Source organism: Hippopotamus amphibius, chromosome 2 (assembly GCF_030028045.1).
Source record: "Hippopotamus amphibius kiboko isolate mHipAmp2 chromosome 2, mHipAmp2.hap2, whole genome shotgun sequence".
In the NCBI taxonomy this organism is placed as follows: domain Eukaryota; kingdom Metazoa; phylum Chordata; class Mammalia; order Artiodactyla; family Hippopotamidae; genus Hippopotamus; species Hippopotamus amphibius.
Genome location: NC_080187.1, coordinates 172,015,267 through 172,032,693, shown reverse-complemented (window position 1 = coordinate 172,032,693; position 17,427 = coordinate 172,015,267). Strand labels below are relative to the sequence as shown.

The 17,427-nt window shown below is 45.0% G+C and overlaps 1 protein-coding gene across 1 annotated transcript; it reads left to right on the top strand.

Annotated features, from left to right (window-relative positions):
• The first annotated feature begins 224 nt into the window (after positions 1 to 224).
• LOC130844580 (dehydrogenase/reductase SDR family member 2, mitochondrial-like) lies at positions 225 to 3,966 on the top strand. Its single transcript, XM_057720753.1, is given in 7 exon segments — positions 225 to 248; positions 447 to 625; positions 2,009 to 2,113; positions 2,115 to 2,184; positions 3,075 to 3,188; positions 3,527 to 3,582; positions 3,855 to 3,966. Coding segments are annotated over 7 exon segments (660 nt in total).
• Positions 3,967 to 17,427: the final 13,461 nt, after the last annotated feature.

Here is a 17,427-nt window from a genome sequence, read left to right as displayed (position 1 = left end):
GAGGGAAGAGGAGGTTGCAGGAGATGGGGGAGATGGCAAGATCTTGGTTGCAGTAGGCTGGGGAGAATTGGGAAGAAAGTTCAATGCTGTTTCTTTGTGGAAGAGGGATATGTGGAGGGGAGTACAAAAGGTGACTCCAAGAAGAATACAGCGATAGTCCTTGTTTGGGGGTGTGGAGGTGAGTCAGGCAAATATCAGTCAGGCGTCTACCAGGGCCCAGCACCATGGCTGGCCAGTCTGCAGTTGCGGTATGGTCCCCACGACAGGGAAACCCACCCAGGGAGAGGTTGTGGAAAGGACATGAGCAGCTCTGTTCTTTCCTTGTAAGTTTGAAGGATGGTAGGACATCTATCAGAGACTTCAGCAGAGCCTCTCGTGGAAGATGCACAGAGACACAGATCCTCATGTATTTCATGATATGATTGTCTTCCCAGTTTCTTCCCCAGCTTTGGATCCAGAAGGAGAGCAGCCAGACAGTGAGTGCCATGCTCAGGGCTGCATCATGGACCATTAGGGGTCTTCATTGCTCCTCGATCCCCCTCTCAGCAAGAATGAGCAGGAGAAAGCCCAATAGGGGCTGTACCCTAGCTGATAAAGTGGCTGTGATCACTGGCTCCACAAAAGGGTGAGTAAATGGGGATCCCTGGCTGGCATGTGACCAGGAGATGCCAGTGTTCCCATCTCAGGGCAGGCTCTGCAGTCAATGCCCTTCTCACTGGACACCCCAGTCCCTGCCTGACACCCCACCTCGTTACACAGCTCTGGCATTTACAAGTAACTCCAAATCTCAACATCAAAAAAATCTCAATATCTAAAATATCTGGTTTTGGAGTTCCAGGAATGATGTAGTTGGAAAACCAGCTGCTTCTGAGTCGATCTAAGCAGTGTTGGAATCTAGTCTCTGCCACTTCCTGGCTGGGTAACTTGTTATCATCAGGACAGCCCTCCTCTCCGTCTTTCAGAAGCATGTGGCTGCTGTCTTTTGGTTCTTGGGAGAAGCCCAAGACCTATTTGTCTCTCAGACTCGGGGTTCTCATTGCCTGCAGAATGCCCACTGGCAGGGACCTGGGCAACGGGCAAGGCAACACCTCAAGACCAGCTCAGAGAACTTTTATAAACTTCTTCTCATTGGCACATTTCTTCCGACGTCCCTCCAATTCCACCCATCCTCTAGCTGCCATACCGGGCCACCATCCGTACTGAGTCATTACCACAGGCAGAAGTCGGGAGTTTCTGGTGTCGCGTGCCTCCGGGCACTACCTTCCTTTGGACCTTTCATGGTCTATAATACCACCCACTCAGACCGCTGTATTTTAGAACTGCTTAATCATTTCAGACTTCCCAGATCCCCACGATGTTTTAAATCTTTGTGTGTGTTCCCGATGCCCAGCCTTCACGACAAATGTATATGTTCAAAATTCCAAGCTGCAGAGCTGGTTTACACCACACAGGGGAAATATACCTTGCCCTTTACGCATACGCAGAGGCTCAGTCAGCCCCAGCCAAGTGCTCTTCAGGTCTCGTTAGAGTAAGATGTACAGAGAGGCAGAACTTTTTCTTTAGCATAAAAGTTTTTAAACTGGAGAGAAGAGGAAAGGTGTTAGGCTTAGAGAAAGCACAATTTATCACAGAGGGCTCTGGCTAGAACAAAGGGAGAAAACATTTAAAAGCAGTTAAAAGATTCTCTACAATTTAGGCTGGGTGCCCAGCAAGTTTACAACTGTTCTGATGGGACATTACTTTTTAAAAACTCCTTTTAGCAAAATTAGTATGAAAATTTTCTCATCTATAAAATATGATTATTACACGTACAGTTGTGAAAATTAAATGGGGCAGCATTGGTGAAGGCCTGATATATGGTAGGATGCAATAGTTTCTCTTCCCTGCTAGGAAGAATTTAGAGGCAGTTCTCTGGACACACAGGGCAGCTCAATCAGCGTCTCATGCTCAGGCTCCTGGGAGAAGGGAGGGGAGGGGCCGAAGCCATCACAGCCATCTCTATCCACAGAATCGGCTTCGCCATCGCCCGCCGTCTGGCCCAGGATGGGGCCCACGTGGTGGTCAGCAGCCAGAAACAGCGGAACGTGGACCTGGCAGTGGCAACGCTGCAGGGGAGGGCCTGAGCGTGAGGGCACCGTGTGCCACATGGGGAAGGGCAAGGACCGGGAGCGGCTGGTGGCCACGGTGAGGGGCCTTGGCCATGGAAGGAAATATAGGCGTGCAGATCAGCCCTGGTTAGAGGGGGTTGGGCCTCTAGCATTGGTATCTAGGCCAACAACACATGGAACCCAGGATAGGGCCCTGCTCAGGGGATAAAACAGATGGACAGCCAGATGTGGCCAAGAAGAGATGTTTCTGGCAGGAGGGAACTCACGTGATCTAGACTAGAGCCTTGGTAACCAAAGGGTGGCCTGCCGACCCGCAGCGGGGTGTGACTTGGGCGCTTGCCGGAGACCCAGAATCAGATCTCACCAGCGCCGCGGAATGGGAGTCTGCATTTAACCAGGTCCCAAGTGATTTGTGTACCTGTTTGAGCAGCACAGCTCCAGCGCACCCCAGGTGTTGGGTGGCGGAGCCCACTAGAGTCGCGGTCTGGGTGAAGAGCTGTTCGTTTGTTGTGACATTCCTGGAAGGGGTGAGCTGTGAGACGGAATCTGCAGGAGTGTGGCCTGCACACATGCTTGTAGAGAATGGGCTCTGGGTGCGTGAGACCAGAGGAGGCAGGAGGAGAAGTGGGAAGGAGTTGACCCCCATGTAAGAGGTGGCAGAAGGGGCAGAGTGGAGGCAGTCAGGCCTGTGAGTGGAGATCTGGAGTGCTGGGCGCCCAGCTGCCCACCAGGCATCTTGTAGGGGCAGAAATCTGATGCTTCCAGGGAGGAGAGAAACAAATATTTCCCTCAGCCTCTGCTCTCCCAGGTGCGACTCTTCTCTAGGCCTCAGACAGTGAGGGCTTAGTTACTTTGCTCTGGTTTGTCAGCCCCCCACGTCCCCAGGCTGGCTGGGGAGGGAGAGAGGTTTCTGGGCGCCCTTTACTCCGTTCCTTCACCCCACACCCTCTGTCATTTCCTTCGCAGGCCCTGGAGCACTGTGGGGGCATCGACTTCCTGGTGTGTGTGGCAGGGGTCAGCCCTTTGGTGGGGAGCACCCTGGGGGCCCGTGCGCAGGTGTGGGATGAGGTGAGGCCCTGGGTAGACTCTTACACGCCCTGCGTGGCTCTCTGTTCACTGTGTGTGTGTGTGTGCGCGCCCACAGAGACCTGCACACTCGGGTTAGAGCTACAGCCCAGGCCCATCACTCAGAGGTTCTGCCCTGCTGCCTTTGGGACCAGCAGCCTCTGGATTTCTCGTAGAAGAATGGGTCTGTCCTCACTGGGGAGCAGACCAAGGTTCTGCCCCCTCCCTCTCCTGAACAGGTCCTCCTCCCACAGAGGTGTCAGTCTGCCAAGATGTTCCTTCCACCCACCCCTCTGCCCTGACCCCTGCCAACAGTCCTTCTGCCTGGCACTGACTCTCAAATCTTTCCTCAGGAGAAAACATGGCCACACTTGCTACCTGACGTTAATGATATCTATGGATTGCAGCGGTAGGTCGGAAATTGAAGGAAAGTTCAATTTCAAAGACAGAGCCCTGATCTTCTCCCAGTCCACTGGCTGTTCTCCTTGCTGAAGTCTGAGCACAGTTCTAGGGTGGGGGGCCTGGAGGAGGGGAGTGGTCCTGCTGAGCTCACCATGACCTTGAGCCTGACTCGACCAGAATCCTCTGAAGTGTTGGTCCATAGCGCCTGTGCTGGGCCCTCTCTGAGGTCAGAGCTCCAGGCTGCATGGCTGCCACCTCACCTCAGCTCACTCTCTTCAGGTTTGGGGAGCCCGAGGAATGTGCGGGGACTGTGTCCTTCCTGTGCTCTTCAGATGCCAGCTACATCACTGGCGAGAACATCGTGGTGGCCTGCTACTCCCCTAAGCTGTGAGCAGACTGGTGAAGAGACGGGGGCCATGGTCCTTGGTGGGAAGCTGAGGGCTTGCTGGGGAATATAGAAATGGGGAGCCTTGGGGTCCAGGGTCATACGGGGGTGCTCTGCTCAGGAAATGAGAAGGAAGGCAAGATGTTTGCAACTTTTCACTTGGAAATAAACATGTTTGGAAACTCCTAATCTGGGCTCACTACTGTTTGGCTGGTGATGAATCAGCAATTCTCTTGACCTGGAAGCCTCACCCCCAGATTAGTCCCTTCCTTGATCCCTCATCCCTGAGATTTTACCTCTCCCTCCCTTCCTTTAGTTCTTCCCCATGGAATTGGGATTGGCCTGGAAACTTTCCATCTGTCCCTCCAGATGCGCTGTCCGGGGGTCTCCATTCTACTCTGTTTTCGCGAGGCCGAGCTGCAGGGGCTGCTTTGAAGGGTTCCCTTGACCTCTGCCTTCCAGCTGGGTTTGGTCAGTGGGAAGCACTAGGGACATCGGAGGGTGAGAGGAGTGGGAGGTCAGAGAGTTTATTTCTCAGGTCCCTCCTTGTCTGGTTGCCACATTGGGCTGTTATCAGGCAGCACCTTCCATACAGCTCCGTTTCCACAAATGCTCTCTCCTCTCGTCCCCCCAGGCCTAGGGTGGCAATGGCTCCCCACTGTTGCTGGCCCAGGGGTACTACACTACAGGCTGTTGGATGCTCTAAACCCCGCCTACTCTTTCATAAATACTTTAAATTAAAATCTCCTTGATTATCCAAGTTGAGAATATCCACATTATCATCGTATCTTTTCCTTTAATAAAACTATTTAGCTTATATTTATTATTATTTAGCTTATATACAATACAACAGACCCATTTCAAGTGAACTTTGCATTGAGTGTTAATACATTTTTACACACATGTGACAGCTACCATAAATAACATGTGGCAACTTCCCATCATCCTCCAAAGTTTTCTTGTGTCCCAGCCCATCTGAAACGCACACCTCTAGCCCAAGGCAGCCACTGACGTGTGTTCTGTCACTATAGATTAGATTTATTTTTTTTCTAGAGTTTTATGTAAAGAGAATCATGTAGTCTATGTACTCTTTATGTCTGGCTTCTTTTGCTCAGCATAATGCTTTTGAGGTTTGTTTTTGTGGTTGCATATATCAGTAGTTCATTCCATCATGTTGCTAAGTAGTATTTTGTTATAGAATAATATTCCATTGATGGATGGACCACAGTTTTTTTATCCATTCGCCTACTGAAAGGCATCTTGGCTGCTTCTAAGTTTTGACAGTTGTGAATAAAGGTCCTGTAAACACCTGTGTATCCTCTCCTCTCCTTATGGGACTCCAATAACAGGTGTGCCAAACCACTTCATATTATCCCGCAGGTTACTGAAGCTATGTTAGCTGTTTCCAGACGTTTTTCTCTCTATGCTTCACTTTCAGTGCATTCTGTTGCTGTATCTCCAAATTCACTGATCTTGTCTTCTTCAGCGCCTAATTTTCTATACATATTTAAATTTAAAATATTGTATTTTTCATCTTTAGAAGTTTCAAGCTATATCTAACTTTTTTTTAAGGCTTCTAATACACATTATCAAATTTCGTCCAGAAAATACGCACAATTTATGCACCTACCAGAGTTTGTTCTATGCTGCCCACAGCAGTATTAATCATCTTTCAATGTTAGAAACAAGAACAAAAATAACTCCCTTCCTGGGCTTCCCTCGGGGTGCAGTGGTTAAGAATCCGCCTGCCAATGCAGGGGACATGGGTTTGAGACCTGCTCCAGGAAGATCCCACATGCTGCGGAGCAACTAAGCCCGTGTGCCACAACTACCGAGCCCACGTGCTGCAACTACTGAAGCCCACGTGCCTAGAGCCCGTGTTCCACAACAGAAGAAGCCACTGCAATGAGAAGCCCACGAACTGCAACCAGGAGTAGCCTCTGCTCTCTGCAACTAGAGAAAGCCCGTGCAGCAGCAATGAAGACCCAACACATTCAATAAGTAAATAAATAAATTAATTAATTAAAAAAACTGCCTTCCTTGTTGCCATTCCCACATGCATTGTTTTAGTTCCCCTTGCATTGACTACTACTGAGGCTGAATATTTTGTCATGTAATATGGATTATTGGCCATTTGCTTTCATACTTAGCTCATTTTTCTATTGGGATATTGATAAGTTTTTTATTTCCTATTTGTAAGCGTTCCTTACCTTATAAGAATATTAACCCCTTTGTCATATTTGTTGAAAATGCTTTTTTAATTTGTCTTGTCCTTTTATTTTTTAAATGTAGCCTTTTTGAAGAGGGCTGGGGAATATATATTAACTGTGTACCCAGAAAGAAAAGAAAAATAGATTTTGGTAAAGCCATGAATCTCTGTGATAATGGCCCAGCTGAATTCTTTCATCCCTCAAGTCCTCCACAGCCTGGTCTCTGCTTTCCTCTCTGATTTCATCTTCTACCACATTCCCCCTCACTCACCATTCTCTAGACACATAGGAACTTCTTATAGTTCCTCAAACAGCATCTTTTCACATGCTTTTCCCTTTGCCTGAAGTGCTCTCCTTACCATGTTTGTTTGGCTTTTTTTGGTTTGCTTGATTTTAATCTTTTAGGTCTCAGACCAGATAGACCCTCCTCCGAGATGCCATCCCTCGACCACTATATGTAAGGTAGCTCCCACCCCAATTACTTTCTATGACATCATCCTGTTTTGATTTCTTCACAGCACCTTTAACTCTTTGAACTTATTTTTTTTAAATGTTTGCTTGTTTAGTATGCATCTTATTCATATAAATGTAGGCTCCATAAGACCAGGCACCTTGTCAGTCTTGTTCACAGCCACGAACACCTTGCCTATAAGAGGTGCTCAATAAATATTAGTGGAATGAATTAACTGCCATCTTTCATTCTGGCCCAGCAATTCTGTTCCTGTTTCAGACTGAAGAGATCTTGTGCTAGGCTCATTAATCTAACAGATCATTTTAGAGAGTATCACAAATAGATGAAACACTTTCACTTCTAGATTGGAGGAGATTTTTCTTTCTCTGATATTTCACCTTCCCCTTGACTTTGTTCATTCAGCCAATCACCATTTAACAAATGTCCTGCACTCCTAATATGTGTCTGGCACTTTCTATGTAGAACTGAGACTAGAGGGGTGAATGAGAGATATACAATCTCTACGTGCAATCATGGAGCTTGCGTGCTTGTGGATTCAGGAGCCCCACACCCTCCTAGGTCCCCAATGCCACTTCCAATCCAGCCTCCTTTGCTATCATGTATACATGTCTACTCAGAGAGTCGTGCCTTTTGGCCTTGAACCCCTCCTTGTTAGCACCCTCCATTTCCTCACCAGAGTATGAGCACCTCTGCTGGAAGACCACCAGGATCACAGGGATCATTTATCTTAATTTTTCGCCATATCCCTGATATCTGGATCATGGTAAGTGCTCCATAAGTGTCTCCTGAATGACCAGCTTGCTGCTGCTCCCTTCGTTCAAGGTGGATGAGCTCACAAGATTCCTCTGTACTCCAAGTCCTACTCTCAATCTGGGTGACCTCACTGTTCACCTAATTCAATAGTTAGCCTTACAATTCTTTGACATCCTCAGTTCCAGGGACTTTCAGCCCAACTTCACGTCAGCTGCTCTCAAACATAGGGGTAACTCAGACTTGTCATCACCCAGGGCTCATCTATCTTGAAATATTAAAGGTACACACCCTACTCACTGGTCATCAGTTCCTGTTCTTCTACCTCTTCCAGGTCTGTTTTCTCTTACATTAGCTTGTCAATATTGTGGAGAATCCCTGTTCCCTGAACCCTCCATTTTGTTATATTATATCCATCCTTTCCCCACTTTATTTCTTTATAAAGTCTATACTGCACAATGTATCACTTTGATCACTGTATTATAAGTGCCCTCAGTTATTTTTCTCACTGCTTTCTCACTGAACCTTTTGGGAGAACCCTTGTTCTTCATCAGTCTAAATGTCTCAACTTCTACAGCTAAGCTGTTGTGGAAAACTGGAGAAATTCACTAAAAAATTATGGCTTCCAAGATAATTGACTTTTTATATCACCTGGCAATTTTTCCACATGGTCCTACTCAGGACCATCTCCCTTTCCCCTCAACATGTATTTAAACCTTCACCAGTTGTATTGGTTAGTTAGGCTGCTGTAACAAAATGTCACGGACTGATGACTGACACAACAGATATTTATTTTCTTACAGTTCTGGAGGCTAGAAGTGCAAGATCATGGTGTCAACAGGGTTGACTTCTTCTGAGGTGAGAGCTCTCTCCTTGTCTTGTAGATAGCTGCCTCCTCCCTCTGTCTTCATATGGTCTTTCCTCTGTGCATGTCTGTGTCCTAACCATTTCATCTTTTTTTAAATTGAAGTATAATTGATTTACAATGTTGTGTTAATTTCTGCTGTACAACAAAGTGATTCATATATATATATATATATATATATATATATATATATTCTTTTTTATATTCTTTTCCATTATGGTTTATCATAGGATAGTGACTATAGTCTTTGTGCTATATAGTAGGAACTTCTTGTGTATCCATTCTGTACATAATAGCTTACATCTGCTAACCCCAACATCCCACTCCATCCCTCCCCCAACTCCTTCCCCCATGGCAACCACAAGTCTGTTCTCTACGTCCATGAGTCTCTAGCCATCTCTTTTTATAAGGACATCGATCACATAGGATTAGGACCCACCCCAATGACCTCATTTAAACTTAATTACCTCTTTAAGACTATATCTCCAAATATAGTCACATTCAGAGGTACTAGGGGTTAGGACTTTACCATATGAATTTGGGGAAGGGGACCTAGTTCAGCCTATAACATCAGTTTTCTCAAGACAATTTCCTCACCACTTCAGCCTCCATCTTCATAGATGAGGTAGGAAAAATGGTCTGGGAACTCCAGCTTCTTGTCCTTCCCACTGCCTTACAAATCTGCCTGTAAGCGGTTCTCTCCTTTCCTTCCTTCCTCCTATCAGTGAAGGGTGCCATCTCCCCTCCCCCTACCCCCCCCCCCCCCCCCACTTTCCACCATAATGCAAAATGTCTCCTGCCTCTGCTCTGGCTAGGTTTCCCTTCCCACCTCCTTGGGGTCCTTGAACTGTTGGTTATTCTCTTATTGGTTACTTGAGTACCTCCAATGGCAAAATTAAGCCAGAGCAATTGATCTACCACACCTGGCCCTGTAGATATCAGAGGCTACTGTGACAGGTCCTCTTCATGCTCTTTTGTGTTTGGGACTCTGCTGTGGGCTGTGGGCTCTTTCCTGGAGCATGTGTTCCATGTAATCATTTCCCTCCAGCGTCTGGGAGAGGATGGAGTCTCACCTGATGGTTTCTCCCTCTCAGTACCTCTATTCCTCTGCCTGCTTTGGGGAGAGAGGCTGGTAGGGAGTCCAAGTTGGGCAGCTCAGTTAGGACTCACTCACTCCTGGTTTGGGAGGCTGTTGGCAGAGTCATTCTCCTTCCTGTGTCAAGAGGGAGAGTTTGTGGGTTCCTGGAACCCTTTTCTGACTTCTTGGTTCCCTTGTTTCCAGAACCACCTGTTCCCTCCCCACCCCACACCCCCTTCACAACACTGCTTTCATTCCATGTCAGAAAAATCTTTTGAAACTTGAAAATAGGCAGAAGAGTTGACAGAATATTTTCAGTGCCACATTGGGCTTGACTATCTTTTTTTTATAAATTCACTTATTTTTATTTATTTGTTTATTGGCTGTGTTGGGTGTTCATTGTTGCCCACAGGCTTTCTCTAATTGTGGTGAGTGGGGGCTACTCTTCGTTGTGGTGCACAGGCTTCATGTTGTAGTGGCTTCTCTTGTTGCGGAGCATGGGCTCTAGGTGTGCAGGCTTCAGTAGTTGTGGCACGTGGGTTCAATAGTTGTATCTTGTGGGCTCCACAGCACAGGCTCAGTAGTTGTGGCTCTACAGCACGGCTCAGTAGTTGTTGCTCCCCGGCATGTGGGATCTTCCCGGGCCAGGGATCAAACCCGTGTCCCCTGCATTAGCAGGCAGATTCTTAACCACTGTACCACCAGGGAAGCCCCTAGGCTTGACTTCCTATAGTCTCTGAGCAAAGCTTAATGTGTACATTTTCATCTGTTGGAGAGGCAAATAATTTCTGTCTATTAGAACCTATAATCTCAAAGATTATGGTTCATTGTCTTACTGGACATTAATTAATTTTTTGTCTAACCCCCAAATCTTATTCTAACATTTCCTATAAATACCTAGCTTCTCAAATGTCCTTTGAATTGGTTGTAACATCTTATTGGTTCTCCTGTTAATTAATGAGTTGAATAAGATTTTGACACCCTTTCATCTTATATCTGTATAAGAGTCATGATACTATTTTTTGAAAAATTATACTTTGAGACCAATTTATTGCATGTGGGAGGGTAAACAAAAGGGAGAGGCTATTAGAGTTTGCAGTAGAACTATTTTTATTAATTATGCTGCTGAATTTCTCCCTTCCTACTATTTGTTTACATTTCACTTGAAAAATGTTTAGGTTCTCTCTCATTTAGAAAAGGAAAGCTTTCCCAGTAATCCTTTATCATTCTGTAGCTGCCACATAATGATACTTACCTTTTCTTTAACAAAGCACGTTTAAAAGTTGTCTAAGTTGTATGAAAAGTTGTCTCAGATCAAATGTCTAAGGCAATACATGAAAAAAATCATTGAATATAGAAAGTTAATGTTAAACGGACGTGAAAATTTTCATGCCTAGGAGAGGTAATTGCAACGATAAGAAATGAGTTCTTTATGCTTTCCTACTGACTCTTAACTTTGCTGCAAAGTTTTGGCCTCTGCTGGGCCCTTTCAGGATCTCCACTGACCTGTTACCTCAATCAGCTTTAACCAGCTCTTAAAATAAGTGGAAGGTTTCAGTTGCAATGTCTCTGCACAGAGTTTCTCTTGCATCACCATAGACACAAGACCCGCTCTGTGGAAAAAAAAAATCATATTATAATGAGGAAGACTGCTGTAAAATATGGATTAATGAGCTGAACAACAAACAGGGTGGAACTTACAGTAGGAAGGAGCTGAGTGACGGCAGGGGCAGTGGAAGGAAGGAGGCAGGATGTTTTGCTGGCCTCAGAAGAGAGAGACAACATGCAGCATTCTTCCATGAGCCTGTGTTCTTACATACAGCAGTACCTTGTTGGAGACTCCCATGGTGGTGATGGAGCAGTGATGACAAGCACAATATTCATGACCCTGAGCTCTTCCTGCATATTATTTGGGGAGATTCAGCAAAAAGGACAACAAGATTTAATGTTTATAGACTAAAGGTTTGTGTTCCCCCAAAATTCACATACTGAAATCTAATCCCCAATGTGATGGTATTTAGAGGAGGGCATTTGGGAGGTAACTAGGTCCTAAGGGTGGAGCCCCCAGGATGGGATTAGTGCCCTATGAGAAGAGGCCAGCAAGTTAGCTTGCTCTCTTCCCATCCTGTGAGGATACAATGAGAAGTCAGCAGTCTATAACTTCAGAGTGTTCTCACCAGAACCTGACCATGCTGGCACCCTGATGTCAGACTTGCAGTCTCCATAACTGTGAGAGATAAAGGTCTGTTGTTGGAACTTCCCTGATGGCACAGTGGTTGAGGATCCGCCTGCCAATGCAGGGCACACGGGTTTGAACCCTGGTCCAGGAAGATCCCACATGCTGAGGAGCAACTAAGCCCATCTGCCACAACTACTGAGCCTGTGCTCTAGAGCCAGCAAGCCACAACTATTGTACCTACGTGCCACAGCTACTGAAGCCCGAGTGCCTAGAGCCCATGCTCCGCAACAGGAGAAGCCACAGCAATGAGAAGCCTGTGCACTGCAATGAAGAGTAATCCCTGTGCACAGCAATGAAGACCCAACTCAGCCAATAAATAAATAAACACATTTACATTACAAGAAAAGTCTATTGTTTATAAGCCATCCAGTCTGTGGTACTTGCTGTGGTAGCCTGAACTAAGACAGTAAGCTTAACAAAGAGACTGTGCAAATCGATAAGGAAAATGCTAATACCTAAGTAGATACATGAGCAATATTTGTGAAAAACAGTGCATAACCAGGAAATGTAACCTGCCAATAAACACATAAAAATTTCAATTTAGCTAGTTATCAAATAACTATAAATGACACAATAATGCATTACCATTTTTGCCCATCAAGTTGACAAAGATTTTAAAAGGACAGCATTTAATGGTAATGAGAGAGATGATGAGTACATTCATACTTTTTTGGTGAAAGGGGAAACTCTACACCATTTTAGGAAATCAATTTAGCATTATGAATCAAGAACCTGTCTTCATTTAATCCAGGATTTCCATTTATAGGAGTCTCTACTAAAGAAATATTTTATTAAATGTTGAGTGCAAAACAATTTATAAAATAAAAATATTGGAAACAGCCTGAATGCCCCCAAATAAGGAAATTGTTCATTACGTGCATCCTGCCAGTCTCCCGCTTGCTCACTTCAATTGTATTGTCCTGCTGTTTCTTGGGCAGCTGTGCTTGCTGTAACATGAGGACAATTGTACTTGCTCTTCTCTCTCCTTGGAATACCCTTCACCCAGATACCTGCATGGTTTGCAACTTTACCTCATCCAAGTCTTTATTCAAAATGTCACCTTCCTAGTGACACCATATAAAAGTGCACCCCTCTACCCATTCTCCTCTCCTTGCCTTCATTTTTCTTCCTAGCCTTTGTCACCATCTAACATTCTATATAGGACCTCGATTACAAGTCAATCTATCTACAAAGTTCATCATTGTCTAGTAGCCTTGAAAAAGGTTTTAAATTTTAAAGCCCAATTAAATTCTACATTTCATTGTACTGCAAGTTATTGCATGTTTCTAAAAATAAGACAGAAAGAAGAACCTTGAGTCAAATCAAGATTTAAGAGGGTAGAGAGCCTCCAAAATGTGAAATTGGCTGATTGAAAGGCTCTTTCTGTGTTAGGTGATACTGATGTAACTGGTTAAACTCTTTCTCACCGCAGTTTAATTGTCTCAGACAGAAAGGTTATTGAAGCGAGCTTTAGGAAACTTGGTAGAAAAATACCAGGATGGTAGAAAATATTGGCTGTTTCTTGCATCTCTGTTTAGTAAGGTCTTACAAAACAGAGACAGCTTTGGTTTGAGCTGAGCTGGCTGAAAGCAGAAAAGGGACAACACGGAGACCCATCCACCTGTGGGCAGGATTGCTGAGGCTGGGTTAAGTGTGCTTTTCACAGAGTTGCAAAACCCAGAATCTCTGCCCCTTCTAAAATTAGCATAAAAGGCAAGGAGATGGGAAATCAGCAGGGAGATAAAACGGGGACACATGAGCGAGCAGAAAAATGAAGGCAGCCAGATCCCCTAGTCCCTTCCTACATCCCTCCTTCCTTGAACTGTCTGATTTAAGTAATCCTTCTCCCTATACGGGGCCAGCAAGTGGGCTCCAGCCTGGTCGCAGGTGCAGGTTATTCTGCCTCACTTATTCTTTCACAGTTGCATTTAAGCCTGGGGCTGAGCGCAAAGTTCCAAGGCTTATGGCTAAGAGAGAGAACAGCAAGGATGGAGTCCAGATCTGTGAACACACAGTTCTAAAGCCTATAGAGTGTTGGGGAGTTGACTATCAGTGAAACCTCAAGCCTGGACAAAAGGAGAGCCTATGTTTCCTCGGCCTCAAAGGGGACCCTAGGCCCCCACCTCTCATAAACTGTGCCAGCAGGAAGTGGGCTACAAAGAAGTTCAGGCTCTCATAGGGATCTTTTTGATAACCCTCTTCTATCTCCCCTCTCAGTCATGACCACGGAGGGCAATGGACAAAAGAGTTCTTTGAGTGGGCGGGAAGGCGGGCAGTCATATTGGCTGATGATAAACTCCCTCCTCTGCCAAGACAAGACCTCCATCCTACCTCTGCCAGAAATATATACTTTGGATTGGTGACTACTGTTTGTTTCTCTTCCTTTTCCAGGTGATAGCTTTTTTGCTAATTAATTAAAGTTTTTTTCTATTTCCCTCCATCATTTTTCACCTGTCAGCACTGATGAAATGTATGTCAAAGGTTGCATAGACAGAAAGAGTAAAGTTTGAAAGTAAAAGGAATGAGCATATTTCAAGGATCTGGATTTGGAGCTGGACGCGAGAACTAGACATGACATTCAGTTGTTTCTCTTCAAGAAATGGTGCATTTTCGTTTGTAAGTGGGATAGTTGCATTGTATCAAGTGGGGACATTTTCGATTCTGTACACATAGGCAGATGGAATGCTAAGCAGCGAGGGTGTGGAGTATAGTAGGTATGTATTGCTTCTCTATCCAGAACATCTGCTTTGGGGGAAACATCCTTCCCTGTATAAAGGCTATGTGAGTAGAATACTCCATTCACCTGGCCACAGGGTTTGGCTCAGGGATGGGTACATGACTTAAGATGGACCAATCAGAATTCATGCTGGACTTGCACTGGAGCTAAGATTTTTCCAGTTCTTCTGATGTTACAATTTTGAGGGTATTTGAAATGCAGTAGCTACCTACATGCTTCTTGGAAGAAGTCTATCTGAAGGAAGAGACCAACACACAGATTTAAACAGAGCTGAGAGATGGTGAAAGAAGGAAGCAAAAGGAGATACACAAATAGAGATTCTGCCCATCTTCTGAAAGCAATTTCTGAGTGTCCCTGGATCTGTTAATAACTATGATAGAAGCCAATTCTATTCTGTACTTTCCATTTACATGATACGATAAATCCCTTTCTTGGTAAGTGAGTATGAGTTCAGTTTCTTTTTCATTCTTTTTTTTTGGCGCACGGGCTTAGTCGCTCCGCGGCATGTGGGATCTTCCTGGAGCAGGGATCAAACCTGTGTCCTCTGCATTGGCAGGCAGATTCTTAACCACTGCACCACCTAGGAAGCCCTGAGTTCAGTTTCTGACACTTGAAACAGAGAGGATCCTGACTCGTGTAGGAACTAACCATTCAATCTTTCTTTTGTCCCCCCACTGCTTCGTAACGGCTCTTGCCATTCAGTCTTGACTTTCTAGTTTCTAAATCTGATGAACCCTTCCCAATCTTTACTTTTCTGGATCTCAGATTTGATGCTGTTTATAACGTTTTTTCTTGAAATTCTCCTCCACTGCCTTTCAAGAGACATGTTTCTTTTTGTTTTTGTTCTTCCTACTTTTTTTATTTCTCCTCAGTTTATTTTCCGGACCAATGTTTATCTCCAAAATGACTTGCTCCTCAGTGCTGCATTCTTGACCCTCTTATGGTCTCATTATACAATTTGTCCCTGGGTAATGCATTAACTTCCAGAACTTCTATCGCTATTTACACCCTTCAAGATCTTTATCTTTAGTCTAGAGTCTCTTGATCTCTACACTCATGTAGTCCACAGCCTACCAGGATATCTTCTCTCAGATGTACTCCAGACACCTCAAAAGCAACATCTCCCAGATCTAATCTCATTGATCATCCACCCAAATATGCCCTTGTCCTAGGGTTCCAATCACAGTGACTGGGACCACATTTAAGTATTTGCCTCTGTTAGAGATCTGAGTATCATTGCCGACTCCTCCTCTTCTTTACTCTCTCAGCAAATTCTGTCAATTAAATTTCACCAATTTCACAATTATATTTCTCAAATCTGTCTCTGCACGTCGTACCACCTTTGCCTTGGTTTGGTCCAGGACTATGTAGGCTGTGCATTGCACAGCTCCAGGAGCAACCAGCCCTAGACCTCCTGAGGAATGGAGTCATGATGGTAATGGCCCTGATGGAGACCCTCACACTTTCTCACTTAGCTTACTGCTGCTGCAACTTTCTAATATTCTCCTCACGTCCAGGCTCATTTCTCTTCAATCTTTTCTCTAAACGTGGCAAAAGATTTCTTCTGAATGCAACGGGGAGTATGTGACTTTTCTGCTACAAATCTCATAGCTTGCCTGACCTTTCCACCTTAATTTTTCACCACTTTAACACTCTATGTTTTTGCCCCTCTAAATATTTGGACTTCCCCCAATGTCCCATGCTTTCTCCTATCCTCTGCATTTGTATATATGCCCCCTATGCTTTGAAAATATATCCCTCTTTATCTTGCTAACTTATTTATCCTTTCAGATGCAGTCTAGGGTTAACCTTTCAACCTCCCCAGTTTGGGTTGGTAATCTTTCCTGTGTCTTATAATCACACTTTACCTTTGCCTCTATCACAGCACACACTATACCATGTTGAAACATGCATTTCCATATCAGTCTTGTCCATCAGATGTGAATTCCTTAAGGGGAGAGACCTTGAGTTATTTATCTGTGTATTCTCAGGGCTTGGCATGTCACTGCCTATTAAATGCTCAATAATTTTAAGAAAATGGTAAAAAGAAAAACAGTTTTTTGGCATCTGTCACCTGCCTGCCAGCCATTCCAGTCACATCTGTCAGGAAGGCGGAAGGGAAGGGAAAATGTTACTTATCGATTGCCAGTCACTCCCTCAGCACCTTCCATGGTCAGTCACTATGCTAGGCACTTTCACACGATTGGATCACTTAGTCAATTCAGTCACACTGTCAGGAAAGCATTATTTTCATTTTAGACATAGGCAAATGTTATGCAGAAGCATGCCTTTTGAAGTTAAGCTACCAGTTTTCAGTTCAGTGATTTGGCCATTCAGCCAATGGTTATGGGCTTACAACTCATTTCAAAAACCATGTTGGGGGGCTTCCTAGGTGGCGCAGTGGTTGAGAATCTGCCTGCCAATGCAGGGGACATGGGTTCGATCCCTGCTCCAGGAAGATCCCACATGCCTCGGAGCAGCTAAGCCCGTGTGCCACAATTGTTGAGCCTACGCTCTAGAGCCCGTGCCACAACTATTGAGCCCATGTGCTGCAACTACTGAAGCCCACACACCTAGAGCCCGTGCTCTGCAACAAGAGAAGCCACGACAACGTGCACCACAACGAAGAGTAGACCCCACTCACCGCAACTAAAGAAAGCCTGCGCACAGCAAAAAAAAAAAAAAAAAAAAAGACCCACACAGCCAATAAAATAAATAAACAAAAACAAAAACAAAAAAAAATCATGCTGGTATCAGTGCTTCGTATTTTTCCACCTTTGCTTTAAAGACTTAAAAATAAAAATGACACTTCCTGTTCAAGATGATAGGCTGTGTACACGTTTGTCTCCACTGACTATTGAGACATCATTGAAATAACAGTACAGAAGCACAAAAACCATCCCCATAACAGTGAAGTGAGTAGAAGGAGATGGAAGTCATCAGTCAACTGTGTCAGTTATAAAGCCATTGCCTCTCTGCTCCAAACCCACAGTGTTGCCCTGCGTGTGGTGCTGAAACATCACCCCCTTGCCAGCTGCCGTGTTGTTAGGCCGCCTCACTGAGCCCTGGAGTGACACTGAGGAGGAAGGTGTATTTTCCCCTGTTCCAGCAGCTCT